This window comes from Curcuma longa, chromosome 5, assembly GCF_044706935.1.
Source record: "Curcuma longa cultivar G26 ecotype Majalengka, Jawa Barat chromosome 5, ITB_CL_G26_1.1, whole genome shotgun sequence".
Classification (NCBI taxonomy): Eukaryota; Viridiplantae; Streptophyta; class Magnoliopsida; order Zingiberales; family Zingiberaceae; genus Curcuma; species Curcuma longa.
In genome coordinates this window covers 5,335,408-5,357,528 of record NC_133865.1, presented here as the reverse complement: position 1 = coordinate 5,357,528, position 22,121 = coordinate 5,335,408, and the positions used below count along the sequence as shown (strand labels likewise).

The following is a 22,121-nucleotide window of genomic DNA, read 5'->3' as shown; positions in this document are numbered from 1 at the left end:
CGTCGATGGCAAGCATCGACTATTAATTTGGTCTCCTCTTTGACCGATTTCGAGGGAGGAGAGAGAGGAGAGATGGTTCGTCGGGCCGCGACTCGTTCGGAGTCGGTGGAGGAGGTGGAGAGAGAGGAGAGCGGAGGGAGACGACAGGCGGAGGAAGGGGAGGGGAGATGGGAAAGGATGCTTCCGGAGATTCTGGGGGAGATCGTGAGGCGGGTGGATGCCGGTGGGGAGCGGTGGCCGCAGAGGAGGGACATCGTGGCCTACGCTGGCGTTTGCCGTAGGTGGAGAGATTCCGCTTGCGGCATCGTCCGACAACTGCGCGAGACCGGCAGCATCACCTTCCCATCTTCGCTCAAAGAGGTGCCTTTCGTTTTCTTCTCTGATTTCATGCTAGTTCCTTGATTTCCTTTGCCCTTTGCACTCTCCTCTTTCAACTTTTGCCTTTTTAGGAATTTGAGATGGAGCTGGTTCTCTTGATTGTATTTTTTTTTCATTCGTGAAAATCTTCTTTTCTGCTCTAATACCTTCGAAACAAGCTTATGTATGATATGTATTCAGTTTCTTTGTGTGTTGATCTGCAATCTGAACCATGTTTGGTTGTCTATTTGCTGTGCAATCCAGCCTGGACCGAGGGACTCTCCGGTACAGTGCTTGATCAGACGGAACAAGAACAACTCCACATACCGTCTCTTTCTAGGTCTTACAGAATGTAAGCAGATGTTTTCATAAATCTTATCAAACTTTTCCTTGTCTAGATGCACAGTACATCAGTTTTAAGAATTTGAAATATTGATAAAGCTTTTATTTCGATCCATATAGTTATTACTTTTTGATTCCCCTTTGTTTTTTTGTTGCCAACTTCTTTTTTATATGCCAAGGTCAAACCATTTGGTGAGCGTCTTAGCTTATGAACATGGCTAGAATTAGTAGCTAACCTTTTTGACTTAATTTCGTTTGTTGAAGCTAGCATATTAGGGACGCAGACATGCCAACTCTCTATATTTTCTAATTTGATATGAACTGATGCTGAAACGAATGCATTCAGCGATATGGTGCTAAGAACTTAAATGTTTTTAATTTAAATTTAAAGAAAGGCTGAGAGTTGAAGGTATATGCAACTTTTTATATATTTCCAGAGGGGTTGGACTAAATTCTGGTTCTGGTAATTCTTATTACTCTTATTACCTTATCAAGTACATAAATTTTGAATTGCTTGAAGATTGACTGATTTGTAAATGAAGTGTTTACCTAAGGTATTGGATACATTGATTAGTAACATTGGCAGAGATATAGGTCTATCTATAATCTTCGGTAGTACATGGTTGGTAAGGAGAGTACAAGACATTTATAAAGGCGGTAGGATTTGCATCAATTAGAATAATGTGGCTTTGTCTGTACATGCTTACACCAACATTAGTACTTATTATAAGTATATATATATATATATATCATTTATTGTGAGATAGAGGATTAACAAGCGTCTGAATCTGAAAGTCTTCAAGATTAATCAACAACAGGAAAAAAGTGTGCTGGGTATGGGCCTGAAGAGGCCATGCGCTAATGCTGAAGTCAAAAACTCATGAAGCCAGCCAAAAACACATTGGAGTTAATGTAGGGAGTAGCAATAGCGTATCTAAGGCCTCCCAAATTGCCAAACTGTTCATGTTTATACTAGGAAGAACAACCATGTATTGCACAACCAGAGATGAGATGAGCCGCACCATTAATGTGGATGGATGCCATTGTCACATTAATGTGACCTGGTACACGATGAATTCCTGAGGTCTTGACTTGGATTAGGCAGTTATTTAGATCATTGTGATTTTATGGGCATGCAATGAACTTTGAATGAGTATGCCCTATGGGATAGGCTTAAGACCAATGCAATTAGTACCTTGGCAAAGTAGTCACTCAGGCTTAACCCACATCAAATCTCATGTGGAAGGATTATGCTTGTGCTGATGGACCTAGATCCTTTGACATGTAAATCATAACTTTCTCAAGATATGATTCGACCAAAACCTCCCCCTTTTGATGAGTCTAGGAATGAGTTCAAGCCACTGGCAGATCCAGGGAAGGGCTAATGCCCACCCCCTATTTTCTAATTCACTGTTTTGAATTTTTTTTTTTCAATAAGAGATTTGGAGAGTATTAAGTATTTTGTAGTTTTGCATTGTTGGGTCTGCTATTTTACCCAGCTATAGGTTAAGCAACAGAGGAAGTTGTGTTTTGTTGTAGGGCTATTCGGATGGTTTCTGTTAGAAGGATTTATTTGATTGTAGACATAAGCTGGTTCTGTTTCAACCTCATAGTAATTTTCTGCATCTTTCTTTCATGTGTGAGGCAAAATAGTACTTTGTATCTCATAGATGCTAAGTACACTACTTCAAGCTACACTTAACATTAATTTTGTATTGCAGCTTTTACAGATAAGGGAAAGCTTCTTTTAGCAGCACGCCAGTTTAAGCGTGGGGCTCACACTGAGTATATTATCTCTCTAGATGCTGATGATCTGTCTCAAGGAAGTAATGCATACATGGGGAAATTAAGGTTTGTTTAGTTATTCTTTGAAGTCTCTTTATATAGTCAAAAAAGACAAGTTCATCTTCTCAGATGATTTCTTTTTCTACTGTCAATTTTTCCTACAGTAGGGCTATATTATCTTAGTTTAATTCAAAAGAATGATATTATCTTAGTTTCATGATGGAGAAGTAATAGGTGGGTTGTATGACTGTGAGATTGGGACATGACAGGTGGAATCCAACATGATTGGGGCTGGGGGAGGGAGCCGTCACTCATCATCATTTCAAAATAATCCATATATAGAAATCTTGAAGTATCACATTAGTGCATTGCCATAATTCCTTGCATATTGTGAGGTCATATTGATTGATTGAGGAATTATATAGACTTTGATCATACATACGTTGATTATATATGCGTCATATTCACCCGTCACCATCCCAAAATTTTCTATGAACTAAAATTTTCCTTGCAGGTCTAATATTTTGGGCACAAAGTTTAAAATCTACGACAGTAAACCTCCATACAACGGTGCAAAGGTGTCGAGTAGCCGAGCAAGCAGACGATTTACAAGCAAGCAAATCAGCCCTCAGGTCCCTGCTGGCAATTTTGTTATCGGGCACGTATCTTACAAATTTAACCTTCTGAAAAGAGGGCCTAGAAGGATGCACTGCACTCTGCAATGTCCTTCAGCAAAAGACATGACAGGGGAGGGAGATTCTCTAAAGCCCAAGGCACACACCCCAGGGACTACCATTCTCAAGAATAAAGCTCCCCGGTGGCACGAACACCTGCAATGCTGGTGCTTGAACTTCCATGGCCGGGTCACAGTGGCCTCGGTCAAGAACTTCCAGTTGGTGGCGACCGAAGACGCAAGCCAACCTTCAGGGATCGGAGATGAGGAGACAGTGCTGCTACAGTTCGGTAAGGTGGGGGATGACACCTTCACCATGGATTACCGCCAACCACTCTCAGCTTTCCAAGCCTTCGCCATCTGCCTCACTAGCTTCGGAACAAAATTTGCTTGTGAATAAGACTAATGTTAGGTTCTTCATCCAGGCAGAGACAATGTATCATGTGATGGGCACACCTTCTTTTGGTGCAAACATTGACTGATCTTTGGTGGTTGCAGGTATTTTCCCGTGTACCTTTCTCTGCACTTGGACGTTGCTTGGCAAATATGCCTTCAGACACCAAACGCTTGTTGGTTGTAGTACGAACAGTTGATCTATTTGAGAAGAGACGATATGAAGTTGGCTGTTCTTCAAGTTTGGTTTGTGATCAATAAACCTTAAGCAATTTAGATATACGAGTTATGTTAAGCGTGCAATTTGTGGTGCAATTTCTTTTCTGAGTCATATTTAATAATGTTGTTAGCAAGTTTTAATTACATCCTGTAGAATGGTTTGATGATATTCATTCATTAGAATTTAATAATAATTTATTTGATAGATAGATAGATAGATAACAAAAAATTAAAATGATATGTTTAAGAATAATTGTTACTTAATTATTAAAGTTTATAATGATTAAGTTGTAAATTAGAATGTATAAAATAAAATAATAAAATAAGAGGAATGTTAGAGAGCGTTTTGTGATAAATGAGAGAGTTGGGGGCAAATGGTATTTATAAAAAAAATATTTTATATTTTATTTTTAAGATTATTTTAGAGGTTAGAATAATTTGTTTTTTTTATTATTGTCGGAGGTGATGTGACAAAAATATCCATTCCATTTTAACATTAACCAAATGAAGTTCTGTGTTAGTTGTGTTAGTCCAAGCTAACATTTAATTTACTAGGCACCTTCTTATTTTTAAAAAGTCAAAAGGGCACTTTAATATATTTTTAATATTATTATTTTTTATTTCAGTGTCATTGTAGCAGTTAGAAAAGTAATTGCTACCATATATTAAAATAAAATAAATTTAATTTGATTAAAAATATTATACATACTATTAAACTCAATCAAAATCGTCTAAAAAAATTTTAAAATACCAAAAAAATTATTTTAATATCTAAATGACTATTATAAAGTCTTGGCAACTATTAATTGGCAACTGTATAATAATTAATTAGTAACTATTATAGTAATTTTATGATAATTTTAATATTATCAAAATAAATTTGATAAAGTTTAAATTGTTTTGATCAATTCCGTAAAAAAATTGATTTAAAAGTATTATATATATTTTTTAACTAAATTATTAAAAAGAAAATGATTTAATTGGCATAGTAGTTACGATGTACGTCTTTTAAACTTTTTTTTAAATAAAAAATAGAACGTTTTTTTTTTGACAATTTTATTAATTTGGCATGCCATAATTTGTAGCCAAATCTATTTAGTATCTCCATTTACATCTAAGATGTTAATCCATATATTTATTTAGCACTTAAAAAAATCCCTTCAATGAAAATCTTTTTTTTTTTAAAAAAAAAACTCTTTCCTTTTTCTTCTTATGGAGTTTGAAAGAGCCGCACTCCACGGCGAACGGGGAAGCCGCGCGTGCTACGAGCCACGACGTCCCCTCCCGCACCAACTTCTTATGCGGGCCAAATCCGCCCACCTAGTTCGTCAGTTAAAAAATGAAACGCCACCATCCGCATAAATGTGATCCCATCAAGTGGAACGGCGTGCACACCCATCGTGTTCTCCGCGTTCGAGGCCGACAGGTGGGTCCCGCCTAAGAGGACATGCGTCAAACTGATGGGTAGATTTGTGGGCCTGAGTCATTTGAAAACGATAATGAAGAGAGAAATTAGTTCAAAACAACCAAACGACTTTGGTTCAAAATTGAGTCGGTTCATGTGGGGAAAAAAAATCACTTTATTCCCTTTTTAAAATTAAATTAAAAAATAAATATACTTTACTATTTTTGTGAAATATCCTAAAATAATCGTATTGCCTAACATAACAAAACTGCAAATCCTCACAGGCTGCTGCTCATTCCATCGGTTCCGTTGTACAGCTCGAGAGCGTCGTTTCAGAACCAGATCGCAGCGGCGAGGGTTTACTCCGAGAAGGGGAAGCAGCCGTGCGGCTCTCAGATCTGAGGCAGGGATGAGCCTCCGCCAGCGAGGAAACCGGCCAGGACCCGGCGCTGGCTTCGGCACGGAGCCTCCCGTGCCGCCCTATGCGACGGCGGAGGCTTCCGGGGAGGATGCTTACAACATTATCCCCATCCATAACTTCCTGGCGGATCACCCGTCGCTCCGCTTCCCGGAGGTGCGAGCCGCCATGGCCGCGCTGCGCGCCGTCGGGGAGCTCCGGAAGCCGCCCTTCGTCCAGTGGCACGACGGCCTCGACCTCTTCGACTGGCTCGGGGCCTTCTTCGGCTTCCAGCGCGACAACATCCGCAACCAACGGGAGCACCTCGTCCTCCTCCTCGCCAACGCGCAAATGCGAACCCAACCGCCGCCGGACAACATCGACGTCCTCGATGCCAAGGTCGTCCGCCGCGTCCGCAAGAAACTCCTCCACAACTACACCGCGTGGTGCTCCTACCTTGGCCGCAAGTCCAACGTATGGATCGGCGATTCCGGCATCCGCCGCGCCGCCCCGGACCCCCGCCGCGAGCTCCTCTATCCCGCCCTCTACCTCCTCATCTGGGGCGAGGCGGCTAACGTCCGTTTCGTTCCCGAATGCCTCTCCTACATCTTTCACCACATGGCCATGGACCTCAACCGCATCCTCGAGGACTACATCGACGAGGCGACGGGCCAGCCTGCTCTCCCCGCTATATCTGGCGAGAACGCTTTCCTCGCCCGCGTCGTCACCCCTATCTACGAGACCATCAAGCGCGAGGTCGAAGCCAGTCGCAACGGCACAGCGCCTCATTCCGCCTGGCGCAACTATGATGATATCAACGAGTACTTTTGGAACAGCCACTGCTTCGAGCGCCTCCGTTGGCCGCTCGACAGGTCTAAGAACTTCTTCGCCACCCCGCCCACCAAGAACCGCGTGGGGAAGACGGGCTTCGTGGAGCAGCGCTCCTTCTGGAATCTCTACCGCAGTTTTGATCGCCTCTGGGTCATGCTCGTCCTCTTCCTTCAGGCGGCCATCATCGTCGCTTGGCACGGCAACAAGACCTACCCGTGGCAGAACCTCCAAACCCGAAATGACCAGGTCCGCCTCCTGACCATCTTCATTACCTGGTCTGGCCTCCGCTTGCTCCAGTCGCTTCTCGACGTGGGCACCCAGTACAAGCTTGTCTCACGTGAGACCAGATTGCTCGGTGTGCGAATGCTACTCAAAATATTCGTTGCTGCGTCGTGGACGGTCGCATTCACGATCCTATACTCTCGGATATGGAAGCAGAGGAACCAAGACAGAGGATGGTCGCCTGCAGCGAACCAGCGGCTGATGCACATGTTAGAGGCCGCCGCAGTGTTTATCCTCCCTGAACTGCTTGCCATCGCACTCTTCATCATCCCTTGGCTCCGAAACTTCCTTGAGAAGACCAATTGGAGGATTCTTTATGTTCTCACTTGGTGGTTCCAGAGTCGCACCTTCGTTGGCAGAGGGCTACGTGAAGGTCTGTTGGACAACCTTAAGTATTCCCTTTTCTGGGTTGCACTCCTTGCTGTGAAGTTCATCTTCAGCTATTTCTTGCAAATCAAGCCAATGATCTCCCCAACCAAAGCCATACTTAATCTTCGAGGTGTTCAATACCAGTGGCATGAGTTTTTCTCCCATACTTCCAGGTTTGCAGTGTTCATTTTGTGGCTTCCTGTCGTTCTGATTTATCTGATGGACATTCAGATCTGGTATTCAATCTTCTCTTCAATGGTTGGGGCGCTGGTAGGCTTGTTCTCACACCTTGGTGAGATTCGTGATGTGCAACAATTGAGGCTGAGGTTCCAGTTTTTTGCTGGTGCCTTGCAGTTCCATCTGATGCCAGACGAACAGGTTTTTCAGCAGCATGGCTCGCTACGAAGTAGATTCAGAGACACTGTAAACCGGCTGAAGCTGAGGTATGGCTTGGGCCGCCCATACAATATGATTGAATCAAATCAAGTTGGTCCTAGCAGGTTTGCATTGATATGGAATGAGATCATTCACACATTCAGAGAGGAGGATATTGTGAATGATCGTGAAGTGGAGCTTCTTGAGCTGCCTCCAAATGCATGTAATATCCGAGTGATCAGGTGGCCGTGCTTATTACTCTGCGATGAACTGCTTCTTGCTCTTGGTCAAGCAAAGGAATTTAAGGACAATGACAGAAGACTCTGGAGGAAGATTTGCAAAAATGAATATAGGCGTTGTACAGTCATTGAGGCTTATGACAGCATTAAATATTTGCTCCTCGAGATCATCAAAGTGGGAACTGAAGAACACTCCATTGTTGCTGGATTATTTGACGAGTTTGATGGCAGCATTCGCGTGGAGAAGTTCACAGTAGAATATAATATGAGCGTGCTGCAGAATATCTATGACAAACTGGTTGTCCTACTGAGCACATTAGTCAAGCCAAATAAAGATCTGTACAAAGTGGTCAACACACTGCAAACCCTGTATGACATAGTTACACGTGATTTCCCTAAAAACAAGAGGAGCATAGAGAAACTTAAAGAAGCAGGTTTGGCACCAACTGGATCGACTGAGTTGCCCTTTGAGAATGCTGTTGTGCTTCCTGCTGCTGAAAATGATACCTTCTATAGGCAGATAAGGAGACTACACACAATACTTACATCTAAGGATTCCATGAATAACATTCCAAAAAATCTTGAGGCCCGAAGACGCATTGCATTCTTCAGCAACTCATTATTCATGAACATGCCTCGAGCTCCCCAGGTTGAAAAGATGCGAGCTTTCAGTGTGCTGACTCCATATTACAATGAGGAAGTTTTGTACAGCAAGGAACAGCTTCAGTCAGAAAACGAGGATGGCATCTCCATCATATTTTATTTGCAAAAGATTTATGAAGATGAATGGGTAAACTTCTTGGAACGCATGAAGAGAGAGGGAATGACTGATGAGGAGGAGTTATGGGGTAAAAGATCAAGGGATCTCCGACTTTGGGCCTCATATAGGGGGCAGACCTTGTCAAGGACAGTGCGGGGAATGATGTACTACTACAAGGCTCTCAAGATGCTTGCATTTCTTGATTCTGCTTCTGAGATTGACATAAGGGAAGGATCAAGGGAACTAGCTTCAGTTGGTTCGTCAAGGAGGCAAATAGAAGACTTAGATAACTTGGAGGATGGTGGTAAGTCATCGCCATCCCGAAGTTTAAGTAGAGCTAGCAGCAGCATTTTGTTGTTTAAAGGTCATGAACATGGAACTGCTCTGATGAAGTATACTTATGTGGTTGCTTGCCAGATTTATGGAAACCAGAAAGCTAAGAATGACACACGTGCTGATGATATTTTGTACCTGATGAAGAACAATGAAGCCCTTCGTGTTGCTTATGTCGATGAAGTGAAGTCAGGCAGAGATGAAGTGGAGTATTTTTCTGTTCTTGTTAAATATGATCAACAACTGGAGAAAGAAGTGGAGATATACAGGGTCAAGCTGCCTGGGCCTCTAAAGCTTGGAGAAGGCAAGCCAGAGAACCAGAACCATGCCCTTATCTTCACAAGGGGCGATGCAGTGCAAACAATTGACATGAACCAAGACAACTACTTTGAGGAGGCCCTCAAAATGCGCAATCTGTTAGAAGAATACTCATCCAACTATGAAGCTCGAAAACCAAATATCTTGGGAGTTCGTGAACATGTTTTTACTGGTTCTGTTTCATCCCTGGCTTGGTTCATGTCAGCTCAGGAAACAAGCTTTGTCACCCTTGGACAGAGGGTTCTGGCAAATCCTTTAAAGGTACGGATGCATTATGGCCATCCTGACGTCTTTGATCGCCTTTGGTTTTTAAGTCGAGGAGGCATTAGTAAGGCTTCAAGGGTCATCAATATTAGTGAGGATATATTTGCAGGATTTAATTGTACACTTCGTGGTGGCAATGTTACCCACCATGAATATATACAGGTTGGTAAAGGCCGAGATGTGGGCCTGAATCAAATATCTATGTTTGAAGCCAAAGTTGCTAGTGGTAATGGCGAACAAACCTTAAGCAGAGATGTTTATAGGTTAGGCCATAGGTTAGATTTCTTCCGGATGCTCTCTTTCTTTTACACAACTGTGGGTTTCTATTTTAACACAATGATGGTGGTATTGACTGTCTATGCTTTTGTCTGGGGTCGCCTTTATCTGGCTCTCAGTGGCCTTGAGAGTTCCATCAGAAGCAATGCTGACTCTACAAATAATGCAGCTCTTGGTACTGTTCTCAATCAGCAATTCATTATCCAGCTTGGACTGTTTACCGCATTGCCAATGATTATAGAAAACTCGCTTGAGCATGGGTTTCTTCCTGCGATCTGGGACTTCTTGACAATGCAGTTACAGCTTGCATCAGTGTTCTATACTTTCTCAATGGGAACTAAGACCCATTACTATGGGCGCACTATTCTTCATGGAGGTGCAAAATATCGGGCTACAGGACGTGGTTTTGTGGTTGAACACAAGAAATTTGCTGAGAATTATAGACTTTATGCACGCAGCCATTTCATAAAAGGAATAGAACTAGGGATAGTATTGACCTTGTATGCTGCCTACAGTGCCATTGGGAAGAATACATTTGTTTACATAGTAATGACCATCTCAAGCTGGTTTTTGGTTGTATCATGGATCATGGCTCCATTTGCATTCAATCCATCTGGTTTTGATTGGTTGAAAACTGTCAATGACTATGATGATTTTATGAACTGGATTTGGTATCCTAGTCTTATTTCTGCAACATCTGATCAATCTTGGGAGAAATGGTGGAATGAAGAAAATGATCATCTTCGGACAACTGGTCTTTGGGGAAAATTATTGGAGATCATATTAGATCTCCGTTATTTCTTCTTCCAGTATGGTATTGTGTATCAGCTAAACATTGCAAGTCATAGCCACAGTGTTTCTGTGTATCTTCTTTCTTGGATAGGCATCTTTGCTGCCCTTGGCATTTTTGTCATCATGGATTATGCTCAGTATAGATATGCTGCCAAGGAACACTTGACATATCGGGCTATTCAAGGTTTCATAATAGTCTTTCTGATACTCGTCATCATTGTATTGCTGCAGTTCACTTCCTTCAAAATTGTTGATTTCTTTACAAGCCTGTTAGCATTCATACCTACTGGCTGGGGTTTAATCTCGATTGCTCAGGTTTTCAAACCATTCCTTCAATCTACTGTTCTATGGGAATCTGTGGTTGCTGTGGCTCGGTTATATGAAATCATGTTTGGAGTAATTGTAATGGCTCCTGTGGCACTCCTGTCCTGGTTGCCTGGTTCCCAGGAAATGCAGACAAGAGTGCTCTTTAATGAAGCATTTAGTCGAGGTCTCCAGATATCACGAATTCTTAACGTGAAAAAATCTACTGACATTTGAGGTACTAATTCATGCTTCTTTTGCTGAAATTGTCATTTGAGCTGTTTATCAACTTTTGTTTTTGTGCGACTAAAATTGGAAAGGATGTGAATCTTGTTCAAAATTCACTATTTTCCTCTTGGTTCTTTGTATGGCCAGAGAGTTTGCAAGTTGGCTTGTTGTTATCTACTTTTCTTTGATAAGTGACTTGAAATATAGCTATCTCATACCTAGACTAAGATAGAAACCTTTGTCAGTTTGGCCCAAGTTTAAAGTTGACTTGCTGTGTAGTTCACATCGTAGTAATTCTGCTAGGTTTGAGTCTTGAATCTTAAAGCTAAAATCTTGTGTCAGCATGCTGAGTCTTGTTGCACTTGATCTAAGGTTCAATCAAATGATCAGTTTTAGTTTACAGCATATGGTTGAATTAGTAGGTTAGGACATCTTTGCATTATTTATTTCCTGAGGTTCAAAAGCTTTTTGATCTTACTACCGGCTACTTTTATATGGTATCCAGTTCCTTATGCTACAAGGTTGAGTCAATACATCCTGATTATTCCCAGTATGGTAAAAGACACATTTTCATTTATTTAGTTTTTTGTTTCTATAAAATTTAGAATACTTCACACAGGTTCATTTGAAATCCATTTTCCAACTATCTTAACTTCATTTTTTAAGCCAATACAAGAAAAGCCAACATATATTTATCTGAAAATACTGATGAATTTGGATTAATAAAAGTTATGAAGGTTTTCACACAGATTCATTTGAAATTCATTTTGCAACTATCTTAACTTCATTTTTTAAGCCAATACAAGAAAAGCCAACATATATTTATCTGAAAATACTGATGAATTTGGATTAATAAAAGTTATGAAGGTTAGGTGAATAATTTTCAAGTTCTGAACTTTCCAAAAGATGACTTGATGTGTTGTTATTTGAATTAATCTCTTTAGTCATTGAAATATTTACCACAACCACAGAAAATATCAGTCAAAGTATCTTTGTTACCGGTTTTTTTTTAATCATAGTCTATTGCTGCTCCTTTGATTTTGAGGAGTTAAAAGGAAATTTTGCACTTTAGAGTGGTTAAGACTTTAAAGAATGTTTCCTTACCTACTTGGATAGACTACAGCTTAAGCATTGAGATCTAGGTTTGACTTTAGCAAAAAAATATGAACTATTGCAAATTATTTTTGTTTCACCACATCATTTTCCATTTCTTTTGTTTTGGTTAGGGTATTCAATTTTGTATCCTAAATTTTTTGTTCTAAATGATGATTAATACATATTCTACAAAGTTGAGGATGAACCTATCTTACATGGAATGTATCTATGCAAATACCTCAATGCATGCTCTAATAACATCCATCAGATTAGAATGCCTTTTGCTACGAATAAAATGATTTCTAACATAAGGATCACAGTATAAATGAAGATTTTCTGTAATTATCTAAGTTTTTTTTTATTTAATTGTTTGCACGATTCCAGTCAGCCTTCTAAAATTGGCACTAAACAAGTCATATTAATTTTTTTGGTGTTGGAATTCATGTGGGTGCAAATATTATCCTTGGAGTTCTAAGGATTGTCGAATGAAGGTTTGGATCAATGTGTAATCCTGGACAGGTGTAACAGTCCAAGCCCAACCTAGAGATACTGCAAAAACATAGAATGTGTTAAGAATAAGCCCTGTGAGGGCTCGGTCCAATGCCTAAGTCAACCTTAGTGGCAGTGGCTAGGGAAGTAAATGAAGAAATGATAGTAAATGAGGTAGAAAGAATTCCTTCAACTCACAAATGTTGTTTAGTGAGTAATGGTGGAAAACGGTTAGAGATTGGTAATTGAGCATGTAGTTGACATGCATTTGCACTAGATGAGCTCATTGTCTTTATCTTTGGTAAAATCCAAAAGAGAGTCAAATCTGTAGAATTAACAGAGGTAAAACTTTTTCACAGCCTTAATATTTAAATGACATAAATTAACTTCATTACAAAATTATAATATTTTTTAAAAACTTAATAACTGTTTTTGTGATATAAGATGCCTACTTACTAGGGATGGAATGTTTTAACTCTTATCCCTTCCTCTTCACCTCTGTTGGCATGTCTACTTTCAACATACTGCCTCTACATTCATAATCACTAGAGGTAGGGGATTGATTAAATTTATAATTTGCATTATTCTGCCTTAACATGAAGAACACAACTCTAAGCTAGTTATCAACATTTTTTCATGTTGTTATTTCCATGCGTAAAGAACAATTCATCATCAGCATTGTTTAGTTTGGTTATTTTATTATCTTTTCTTGGTCTCTTTCCAACGAATAAGGAACTATTGTATTTTATGTCTCCTAGTTTTTGAGAAATGGAGATTTTATTTTATTTTGATTGCCCCTTCCAAAAAATAATAAAAATTGCAATTAATCATAAGGAATATGTTTGGATCTGATTGAGCATTGAAATTAGGTGCTTCAAATCCACTATGTTTCTGGCATTTTCTGATTTTTGTTGCCTTTGTTAGTGATTATTATGGTATACATTAAAAAGTTAACGTTTTTAAAGATTGGGTAATGCAAATGTGAGTGAGAATGCATGTAATGCATTGCTTTATGTGTATAGAGGATGAAATTTGTTAAAACTTTTAGATTGTCCATGTTGCTTCTCGTGAATTTATGCTTGTCATTCACACATGGCTATTTGTGATCTTCACTCTCAATGTCTACATCTCTCATAGTTAGTGGTAGTGTGTCCTCTCATCGTTCTATAAGTATATTGATAAATAATGATGATTATTAAGATAACATAAGAAAGAAACAATAGCAAAAATGTTTTTTTAAATGATGGCTCTGTTTTATGGGCTAAATTATGCAGACATAAACTGGGGCAACAAAGTTTTTTTTTGCTAGGGTTTACTGGTTTATAGAAAATTTAACCAACCAAAAAATTAAATAACTTTAATTTTCCAAAGAGGTGGCAACTTTTGTGTGGATCTCAAATCTCCATCAATCTGTGAGTGTATTGTATTCAGATTTGATCTTCTCTTCTGAAATTTAAAACAGGGCTGCACTAGATTTAGAATTCTTGTACTAATTCCCCCTTAAACTATCCTGTAGTGCATCCCAACATGCACAATATCTAACAAGTGGTTGGGTTGCGCCTTAAGAGCCCTCCCTTTCTTTCTTTTTTATGATAAAATAAGCATCTCCAAGTTAATCAAAACATAAGGGATATCAGAATAGTAACAATCCAGGTTGCTTGCATCTGAACCTGTTCATTTGAACGAGTGTAGGACCATAAGTAGGCAATTAGGAGAAACATTAAGGTTGGGCCTAGTATAGGAGGCAGTGACTGGATTGTCTGTTGGCTGGAGCAATGTCAGGTCAACCACCAAGAGGAGCATATTTGCATTTGGGGAGGCACATGGTTCTTTCTGTCCTTGTATGATGGCATAAGATCTCCGCTTTGCTGGTGAAGCTGTGATTGTGCAGCTTCTGCTGAGAGGGTGAAGATGAGGCATCTGTTGTGGGAGGCACAGACCAAGAGTTGCACTAATGTAAGGGTTTGTCTAGTCTGCTTGTAAAGATGGATGGGCCTCTTGCGAACCTGGAGCAAGAAGTCAAAGCCTTCTTTTCAGTGGGGAAGGAGTTTGCCTAGCATAGAGGGTACTGGGGATGATCTTTGATTTTCTCGCAGGTGAGAGCGGTGGTGTTTGAGTTTCTTTTCATGATGGGTTCTTGTATAGATGGCACAAGAGGAGGCAAAGTGGGCTTGTCTTGGGCTTTAGCTTCTTTGGGAGAAATGGGTGTTTCTTTTGTGCAACCAATGGAGGAGCACATGAGGACTTTTCCTATGCTACTTATTCTGTTGAGGTAGATTCAGACAAAGCAAAGCTTCATGAGATCAGTGTATAGGAGTGCCCGGTGGTGGTTTAGTGGGAACAAGGACGACTTGGCTTGAAAATGAGAGCTGGGGGCTCATATGTGCAGGTTGGGATCTTTGAGTGGCTGCTCTGGGTGGTATGGCAAAAGTCAGGATGTAACAAATTTCTCCTTTGATACCACTTGATGTGGCATTAGGGGAAACAAAATCACAAATAAATCACAATGATAATACATAGTTTTTTAAACAAAAAAAATGATAAACAAGAGAGCATGGCTGTGTGACTTGGAAGGTCACAGATTCGAGTCTCAAAACAAGCTCTTGCAAAGCAGGGTAAAGCCATGTACAATATACCCTTCTCCGGAACCCCGTATTGATGGAAGTTTCATACACCGGACTGCCCTTTTAAGAGAGCATGAAGCTTGTTTTACAACATATGAACCCTTTTCATCCAAAATCTTGGTTATGAATAATTCATTTCTAAAATAACTCAGGCAGCTATTCTCTTAAAATAACTTGTTCAACTAAACAAGAATTAAAATTATCTAGTTTATTATAACTAATAAAAAATTAAATCTTAAAAGTTGTTGCACCTTTCTCTGTTCTAAAGATTGCTACAAACTTCAGAAACAGTCTCCCCTGGGCCAAAGATGCCTGTAAACTTCTCGGTTGGGTCTAACTCTTTGTCAGATGGTCTAGCACAAGTTGGTTAAGTCCAATTTATTTCTTGACACTTTGGCAGAAACTATTCAAAGACTTCCTTAGGATGCATTACAGATTAGAGGGAAAATTAATTTGTCAATGAGTTATCTGCTGACAACATTTAGTTACATTTTGCTTGAAAGTTGAAGATACAATTATTTCTAAGAAAATGGTTTGCTTTAATGGACAAATGAAACTCTGGCCAAACATCATCACCAGTCGTTACAGTATGCACATTGTATTGAGAATTTGCAAACCTCACTGAAATTATTCATCTAACTAATTCAACTAAAGTAATTAGGTTGCTGGATCACCTTAGCTCTTTTGTATGCATTCATGGTGTGCAAGTTTAATGAAATCATGTGATTCATGATTTAATGCCTTCGAAATAACTAATGCCACATTGTTTTTTTACTAGTCACTGAGAAATCGTATTCTGCAGCATGAACTTATAGTCTGATAATATTTCATCAGTATTTAATGTGGAAATGAAATTTTCAGGTTAATGTCAAGTTCATGCTTGCTTAGTGGAGATACAGCAGTGCGGCTAGAATTTTCTCCATTTGTTGCTGGTGGGGGAATGCATAGTGTAGGAGGTAACTTTTTCTTAGCTAAATTCCCTTTTCATATGGGATCTGTTTGTATGTATGTATGTAATCATGGAACTGATTAACCAATATTTCCTGCTTTAGATTCAGATAGTTTGAGATATGTTATAATTGTAACCATAATTTGGCATCGATACTGGTGATTTGTTGACTTTTGTAAAACTATTTCATTCTCTTGGCCTGGTAGTCTCAAGCTATAGATACATATTCGCATAGTCATGCTTTCCATGTCAAGTATAAAAAAATTTCATCCATGCTGTAGTTCAATTGGATGCTTGTAAGGATTAGACTTTGATATTTGTTCAATGGAGATTTCTCTTACAGCTGTCTAATTTTGACTATAAGAGTGAAAGTAAAGATTGCTCATTTCCTCCAACCTTCTAAATAGGTTTTCCTTTAAGTCTCAGATTGTCTATGTAATTTAACTTCTTACTCCATGCTACTTTCTCTGTTGTGCAACTCTGCAAATATCCAAATTCTCTCCAATCCCTCTGGCTTACAACAGTTGGAATTGTCTTCTTCCACTTTGGAGGTATTGGAAATAAGGCGACAAGCTCCTAAAAGAAGCAGAGAAGCTAAAATTAGGTTTCTAGATACAAGGAGCAGTGACTTTCTAGGTTTTATTGGTGAACATGGAAGCCAAACATATTAATGACTAAAAATAGATTCTATATTGCATGTGTTGCTGTTACACTTTCTTCTCCTAATTATTTTTGAGAGTTTGTTCAACAATCATTAGATAACATAACATGCTTCATATCACATTGAATACCGATTTAGCTTGGTCTTAGTTGACTAATTTTAGTTAGCTAGACATGCTTCAGAAGCTTCAACAACGAACCTAATTCAAGCATGTGCCATCCTTGCTCTAAAGACAGGAATGCCTGTTTGCAGAAAGCTCACCATATTTTTTATGCTTGTTTAATTTGTTCGTCATAGCCAACTGTTGAGCTTCTTGCCAATCCTTTATAGGTTAGGAACTTGGGTTGCACATTTCCAGATCTTGAACAGCTTGTTGGACATCTTGGAACAGCTTTAGGAGAAAAGCATGTTTGGCCCTCTGAAGTAACTCAAGGAAGGTTGTCTAGCATTTAAGATCACTATGGGAAAAAACTTGTCTAATTTTTCAGTATAACACACTTGACTAACTGATGCCTTCGGTTTGAGCTTCATTGAATTGGATAAATGAGGCTCCAGTATTACTCGTTCGTTAGGGGGATAAGATTTCGTCCAGAGGAACCATTCAGAGGTGTGTATATGCTAGAGTAAATGGAAATTGGTAGCTTTGATCCATGAATTAAATGCAACAATAACTAGTTTTTATATTTAGTTATAATAAAAATTAATCTTTATTTAAATATTTTATGTAACTTGTCCAGCTTGCACGATGACTTCCTTGCTAGACTTGTCCAACTTGATTGGTGATCAAGCTATCTTAATTGATTTGTCTTGTTTGTCTGTCTCGCTTGCTTGACTTGCTTAGCCTACTCGACCCATCGAGTGAGATTAATGCACTGACTCATCTTGCCCGCCTAATTCGCTTGGCCCTTCAACTCATCTAGCTTAGTTAGGCAATCAAGTAGGGTTCTGACTTATGACTTGTTTGACCTGGTTACCTCATCTAACTCTAACTTGATTGATCTGGTTTCTCTAATTTGTTCATTTGGTCCTTCCAGCCAAATAAATAGGAATATTTATTTCATAATTTATAGGACATAAAATAACTTTTCTTATAAATCAAATGATATTTTTGACAAACGCAATCCTTGTCAGGGAATAATCACTTTTCCTGTGGAGATATTTTGATTCCATTGATACTAACAAGTGGTATCAGAGTCATGGTCTATATAGAATCATATAGGAACCTTCAAGAAAAATAAAAGAGATAGGGGATGTCCGGACCATGGGGATAATGACATGAAAGAAATCCAAAACCAAGCCGAATCTCTCTCAAACCCTCTCAAGGATAATGAAACGCTATTCCATATATCCATAGTCAATATAGAGTTTGGCAATCCAATGCATTACAATTAACTAAAGTCACACCACTTCATCCACGACGAAATCAAGAAGAGACTCGATGGCCACGCTACAGAAGACTTTTTTTTTTTTAATAGTAAAATTTGCTCGGTGCTTCGTTTGGTGAATATCCTCCTGGAGGTTTGACATGACCAGCTCGCTCAGATTTGTCAAATATAGGAGGGCTGTCTATGCGCTGTATATGATAAAATACACCTTAAATTAATTTTTTATCAATTTTTTTAAAAAATAATATCTCTCTGACAACCACCGTTGATAAAATTAAAATTGTCATTTTTTTCATGTCATAATACATAGGAAGTTGATTTAATTTTTTAAATTAAAAAGATAGTTCTGTCTATGAGATAGAGTCTTGGAGAATGATCATATCATAGTTTATAGAATCATGATCTTATATAAAATTGATTTGGGATCAGAATCATCAAATCGATCAAAATCAAATAGTAGAATCATACGATCCTATCAAAAATCTTTGAAATTGAAATTTTATGATACATGATTAATAATTTTATAAAAAAATCATTTATATATAAATATAAATAAATTAATAATTTTATATATACATACAATCATCAATACTCTATATCACAAATGATATTATATATATATATATATAAATTAACATATAATTTAACTATCATTCTAATACAACAATAACGCTCAATAATATTTATATTTTCATATCATAAAATTTCTATTAATACAATAATAATAATCACATTCAATCTCAAAAATGTTCTTTGGTTCATAAGATGATTCAGTTTAAAGGTCAAAGAAGCAACTGACGTAACGGAAGCTATTGAAGTATTTGATTCGAATATGAATGTCAGAAATAATCTTCTAAAGATATGTTGATTCCGCAAAATATCAAACAATAGGCATCTAAAAATTCATCATTTTGGGAGGAAAATGATAGAATATTATTGATAAAAAAACTAACTCAAAAATAAGTATATTTAAATAGTCCCAGAACTCTAATCTTAACTTTACAAAAGATGAAATAATTTAAATTATAAAATAGTTCAAAAGATAAAATAAAAATAAAAATATTTCAAACTTCGAAAAGGTTATAATTGATATTTTTAGGTCTAAAACTTGACAGTTATTGGTTTCACACAATAACTAATTGTATATTTTTGAATAATCTTCAATTTGATATATTATAGTCTCATGATTTAATCCAAATAAAAAATTATGGCCTCTCAAAACTTTTACCAATCATGCTATGATCTTATCGATCCTGCTTTGATACCATCGATCTTGCTCCGATTCTATTGCAAAACATGATCCTGCATGCACAATCCATGATTGATTTAGTATTCTAGATTGTAGGAGCGTGCGATCCTACAATCCAAGATCATGATTTTGTAAATATGAAATCACACCATATTAGATCTACTATGTAATCTTACTTACAAAATTATTTATACTATTTAAATTCAGATAACATGATAATAATTTTATCGTGACATTAAGATTCCCTTTCATTTAATATTTTTAAGCAAAAGAAATTCTATTATGAGTTGCAACACAACTTCCTACATGCTCTGATATCGAAGTATTTCCTTCGTTCTTTTGTGACCTATGAAATCTGCAAATCCTCGAGTTGGCTCATTTTTGGAAACCTTCGACAACTTCGTAGTTTGCCGGTGCTGAAACTTTCTTATCGTGGAAATTAAATTGATGCAATTACACTACTTGCAAGTGCATTCTGTACCTTAATGGCTGTTGTAGACTTGTCGAATTACCAGAACATTTCAGCAACTTGAGTGGACTGAGAACCCTCAATCAGAATTAAAGCTAAAGGCGTTTTTCAGACATTAAAGCCAACTTTCTATCAAAATTAATGAAATTAGGCTTCCCATGTGCGATACATTAATAAAGCATTTAGGTCGTCATGACTAACTGTAGTTTCTCGATTTACCTTCTTATAGATGATCATGGGACCGATCGTGTAGGGCTGTTAAAGTGACGGATTTCATCTTTTACATAAGAAAAGATAAAACATTTAGGTCTTGTAAATGATGCAGCCATAAAGTATTCAATGATTTACTCAAATATATATACATGATTTAAATTTTAATTACGACATATTATAAATATTTTCTTTCAATGAAAAATCTGAGATATTAACCGTTGGACGCGGAGTCATGTATGCTTCGGAATTGATCTTGATGGTTGGATTTATCTTTGATATATGGATTATTTTAAAAAATTAATAAAATAGTTAGAAAAATAAATTAAAAAATTAAAATTTGAATATCAACTATGATAAATATTTTAAGGGAGTAAATATAAGTTGTGCTTTTCGCATGTATCCACTAAATAAACCAAACCTAAATTATTTTATTAAAAAAAGAAATTAATGAAATGAGAAGCATGCGACTAATAATTAAGTCATAAACAAAAGGTACTTGTATCTATAATTAAGTCACACTCTAATAAACTTTAAAGGTACCATGGGCTTATATAACAAAACGTACTTGTATCTATATATTTAGAATACGTGCTGTGCATTCGGTTCAAACCAAATTAAATTAGATTAATTAAAATTTTCAATATTAATATATATATGTATATATATATATATACACACACATACGCAGAGCACAAACACCCTCTTCTACTGAACCCTCCTCCATACATTCACCATGGCACCTTCCTTCCTCATCTTCTTCTTCTTATCTGTCTCATCCTTCCTCCTCCTGTCCGCCCCGCCGGCGCTGTCGCAAGCTCCCTCGCCCTCCTCCGGCGGCCCCCTCAACCTGACGGCCATCCTGGTCAAGGGCGGGCAGTACTCCACTTTCGTCCGCCTCCTCCAGCAGACCCGCATCGACGTGCAGCTCAACAGCCAGCTCAACAACAGCTACAGCGGCATCACGGTCTTCGCCCCCACCGACAATGCCTTCGCCGGCCTCGGCACCATCAACAACCTCTCCGAGCAGGAGCTGATCGAGACGGTCCTCTACCACGTCCTCCCCCGCTACTACAGCTTCGCCACCTTCCAGAGCGCCAGCAACCCCCTCCCCACGCAGGCCTCCGACCGGACCGGGGTCTTCACCCTCAACGTCACCACCGCCGCCGTCAATGCCCACCAGGCCAACATCTCCACCGGCGTCGTCAACACCACCTTCAGCAACGTGCTCTACGCCGACTTCCCCCTCGCCGTCTACTCCGTCGACAAGGTGCTTCTGCCTTACGCAATCTTCGGCCCCAAGCCACCCGCCTCCGCTCCTGCCCCGTCAACCAACAGTAATCGTACTACCACGCCCTCCTCGTCCGACGCCGGGATAGCTCCGCCACCGGCGAGCAAAAGCAGCAATAACGACGCCGGAGGTGGCTCGTCGTCCAGTAGAAGGGCTAGTGAAGTGGGATATTGGAGCTTGCTTGCAGGCGTTGGCTTTCTAGGCATTGCGGCTGGTAACATGTTGTGATGATCATGATGTGTGTTAGTTACGTTAAGTTGTTTTGCATGGCATTTCTTTGTTCCTTTTGATTGGGTGTCCAGCATTTTCTGTCTTATTCAAGGATCGTTTGTGATTTGAGTTCAGTTGACTTTGTCTGAGTGGATCTGGTCAACCTCATTAATTCATCGAGAAGAGTTGCCTCCCAGCTCTTCTTGGTGCTTTCTTCAAGGTGCATCACATGTGATCGCATGTGATGGAATATATATTTTTAATTGAAGTAACTATGGAGAGATTCAATAAATGCAGCACACAACTCGAAGCCTTTATTTGTTTTTTTAATGAACGAAGTCAAATTCGCGTGGCAAGTGCCCAGATCAGAAGGTGTAAGAAGGCGATCATTGTTCATCAGCCATGTTCTGCATTGAGATTGAGCTTCTGACATTAGAAACTTTTTTTCATATCACAATAAACTGAAAACAAAGAATTATTGTGTATCGTTGTAAAAATCTAGACAGTTGATACTTAGAGATTGTCAGCAGTAGCAACCAAGCAGAGGT

At 38.8% G+C, this 22,121-nt stretch overlaps 3 protein-coding genes and 1 non-coding gene across 5 annotated transcripts; all 4 read left to right on the top strand.

Annotated features, from left to right (window-relative positions):
* On the top strand, positions 1 to 3,853 carry LOC141829329 (tubby-like F-box protein 1). Its single transcript, XM_074716782.1, has 4 exons — positions 1 to 360; positions 622 to 709; positions 2,421 to 2,550; positions 2,999 to 3,853. Exons 1-4 carry the CDS (start codon positions 73 to 75, stop codon positions 3,555 to 3,557), a joined length of 1,065 nt encoding a protein of 354 aa, XP_074572883.1. The 5' UTR covers positions 1 to 72; the 3' UTR covers positions 3,558 to 3,853.
* A 1,730-nt stretch (positions 3,854 to 5,583) lies between these two features.
* Positions 5,584 to 17,406, top strand: LOC141829397 (callose synthase 12-like). 2 transcript variants are annotated; one of them, XR_012601882.1, is made up of 3 exons: positions 5,584 to 10,951; positions 16,011 to 16,105; positions 17,090 to 17,406. XR_012601882.1 is itself a non-coding variant. In XM_074716857.1 (2 exons), the coding sequence occupies exon 1, from the start codon at positions 5,584 to 5,586 to the stop codon at positions 10,948 to 10,950; it is 5,367 nt and encodes a 1,788-aa protein (XP_074572958.1). In that variant the 3' UTR covers position 10,951; positions 16,011 to 16,287. The 2 variants fall into 2 exon arrangements, 1 of the variants encoding a protein (XP_074572958.1); XM_074716857.1 differs by lacking the exon at positions 17,090 to 17,406 and having other exon boundaries at positions 16,011 to 16,287.
* LOC141830258 (small nucleolar RNA J33) lies at positions 8,576 to 8,655 on the top strand. Its single transcript, XR_012601947.1, has one exon. It is a non-coding gene; the product is annotated as a small nucleolar RNA J33 (small nucleolar RNA).
* A 3,402-nt stretch (positions 17,407 to 20,808) lies between the features above and the next one.
* On the top strand, positions 20,809 to 21,591 carry LOC141830203 (fasciclin-like arabinogalactan protein 11). The gene has a single exon (XM_074717686.1). The coding sequence runs from the start codon at positions 20,809 to 20,811 to the stop codon at positions 21,589 to 21,591; it is 783 nt and encodes a 260-aa protein (XP_074573787.1).
* Positions 21,592 to 22,121: the final 530 nt, after the last annotated feature.

Coding starts and splice junctions, on each gene's coding strand:
- LOC141829329 (XM_074716782.1), top strand. CDS start 73: ATGGTTCGTCGGGCCGCGACTCGTTCGGAGTCGGTGGAGGAGGTGGAG. Junction 361..621: donor TCCCATCTTCGCTCAAAGAG/GTGCCTTTCGTT, acceptor TGTGCAATCCAG/CCTGGACCGAGGGACTCTCC. Junction 710..2,420: donor CTTTCTAGGTCTTACAGAAT/GTAAGCAGATGT, acceptor TTTGTATTGCAG/CTTTTACAGATAAGGGAAAG.
- LOC141829397 (XM_074716857.1), top strand. CDS start 5,584: ATGAGCCTCCGCCAGCGAGGAAACCGGCCAGGACCCGGCGCTGGCTTC.
- LOC141830203 (XM_074717686.1), top strand. CDS start 20,809: ATGGCACCTTCCTTCCTCATCTTCTTCTTCTTATCTGTCTCATCCTTC.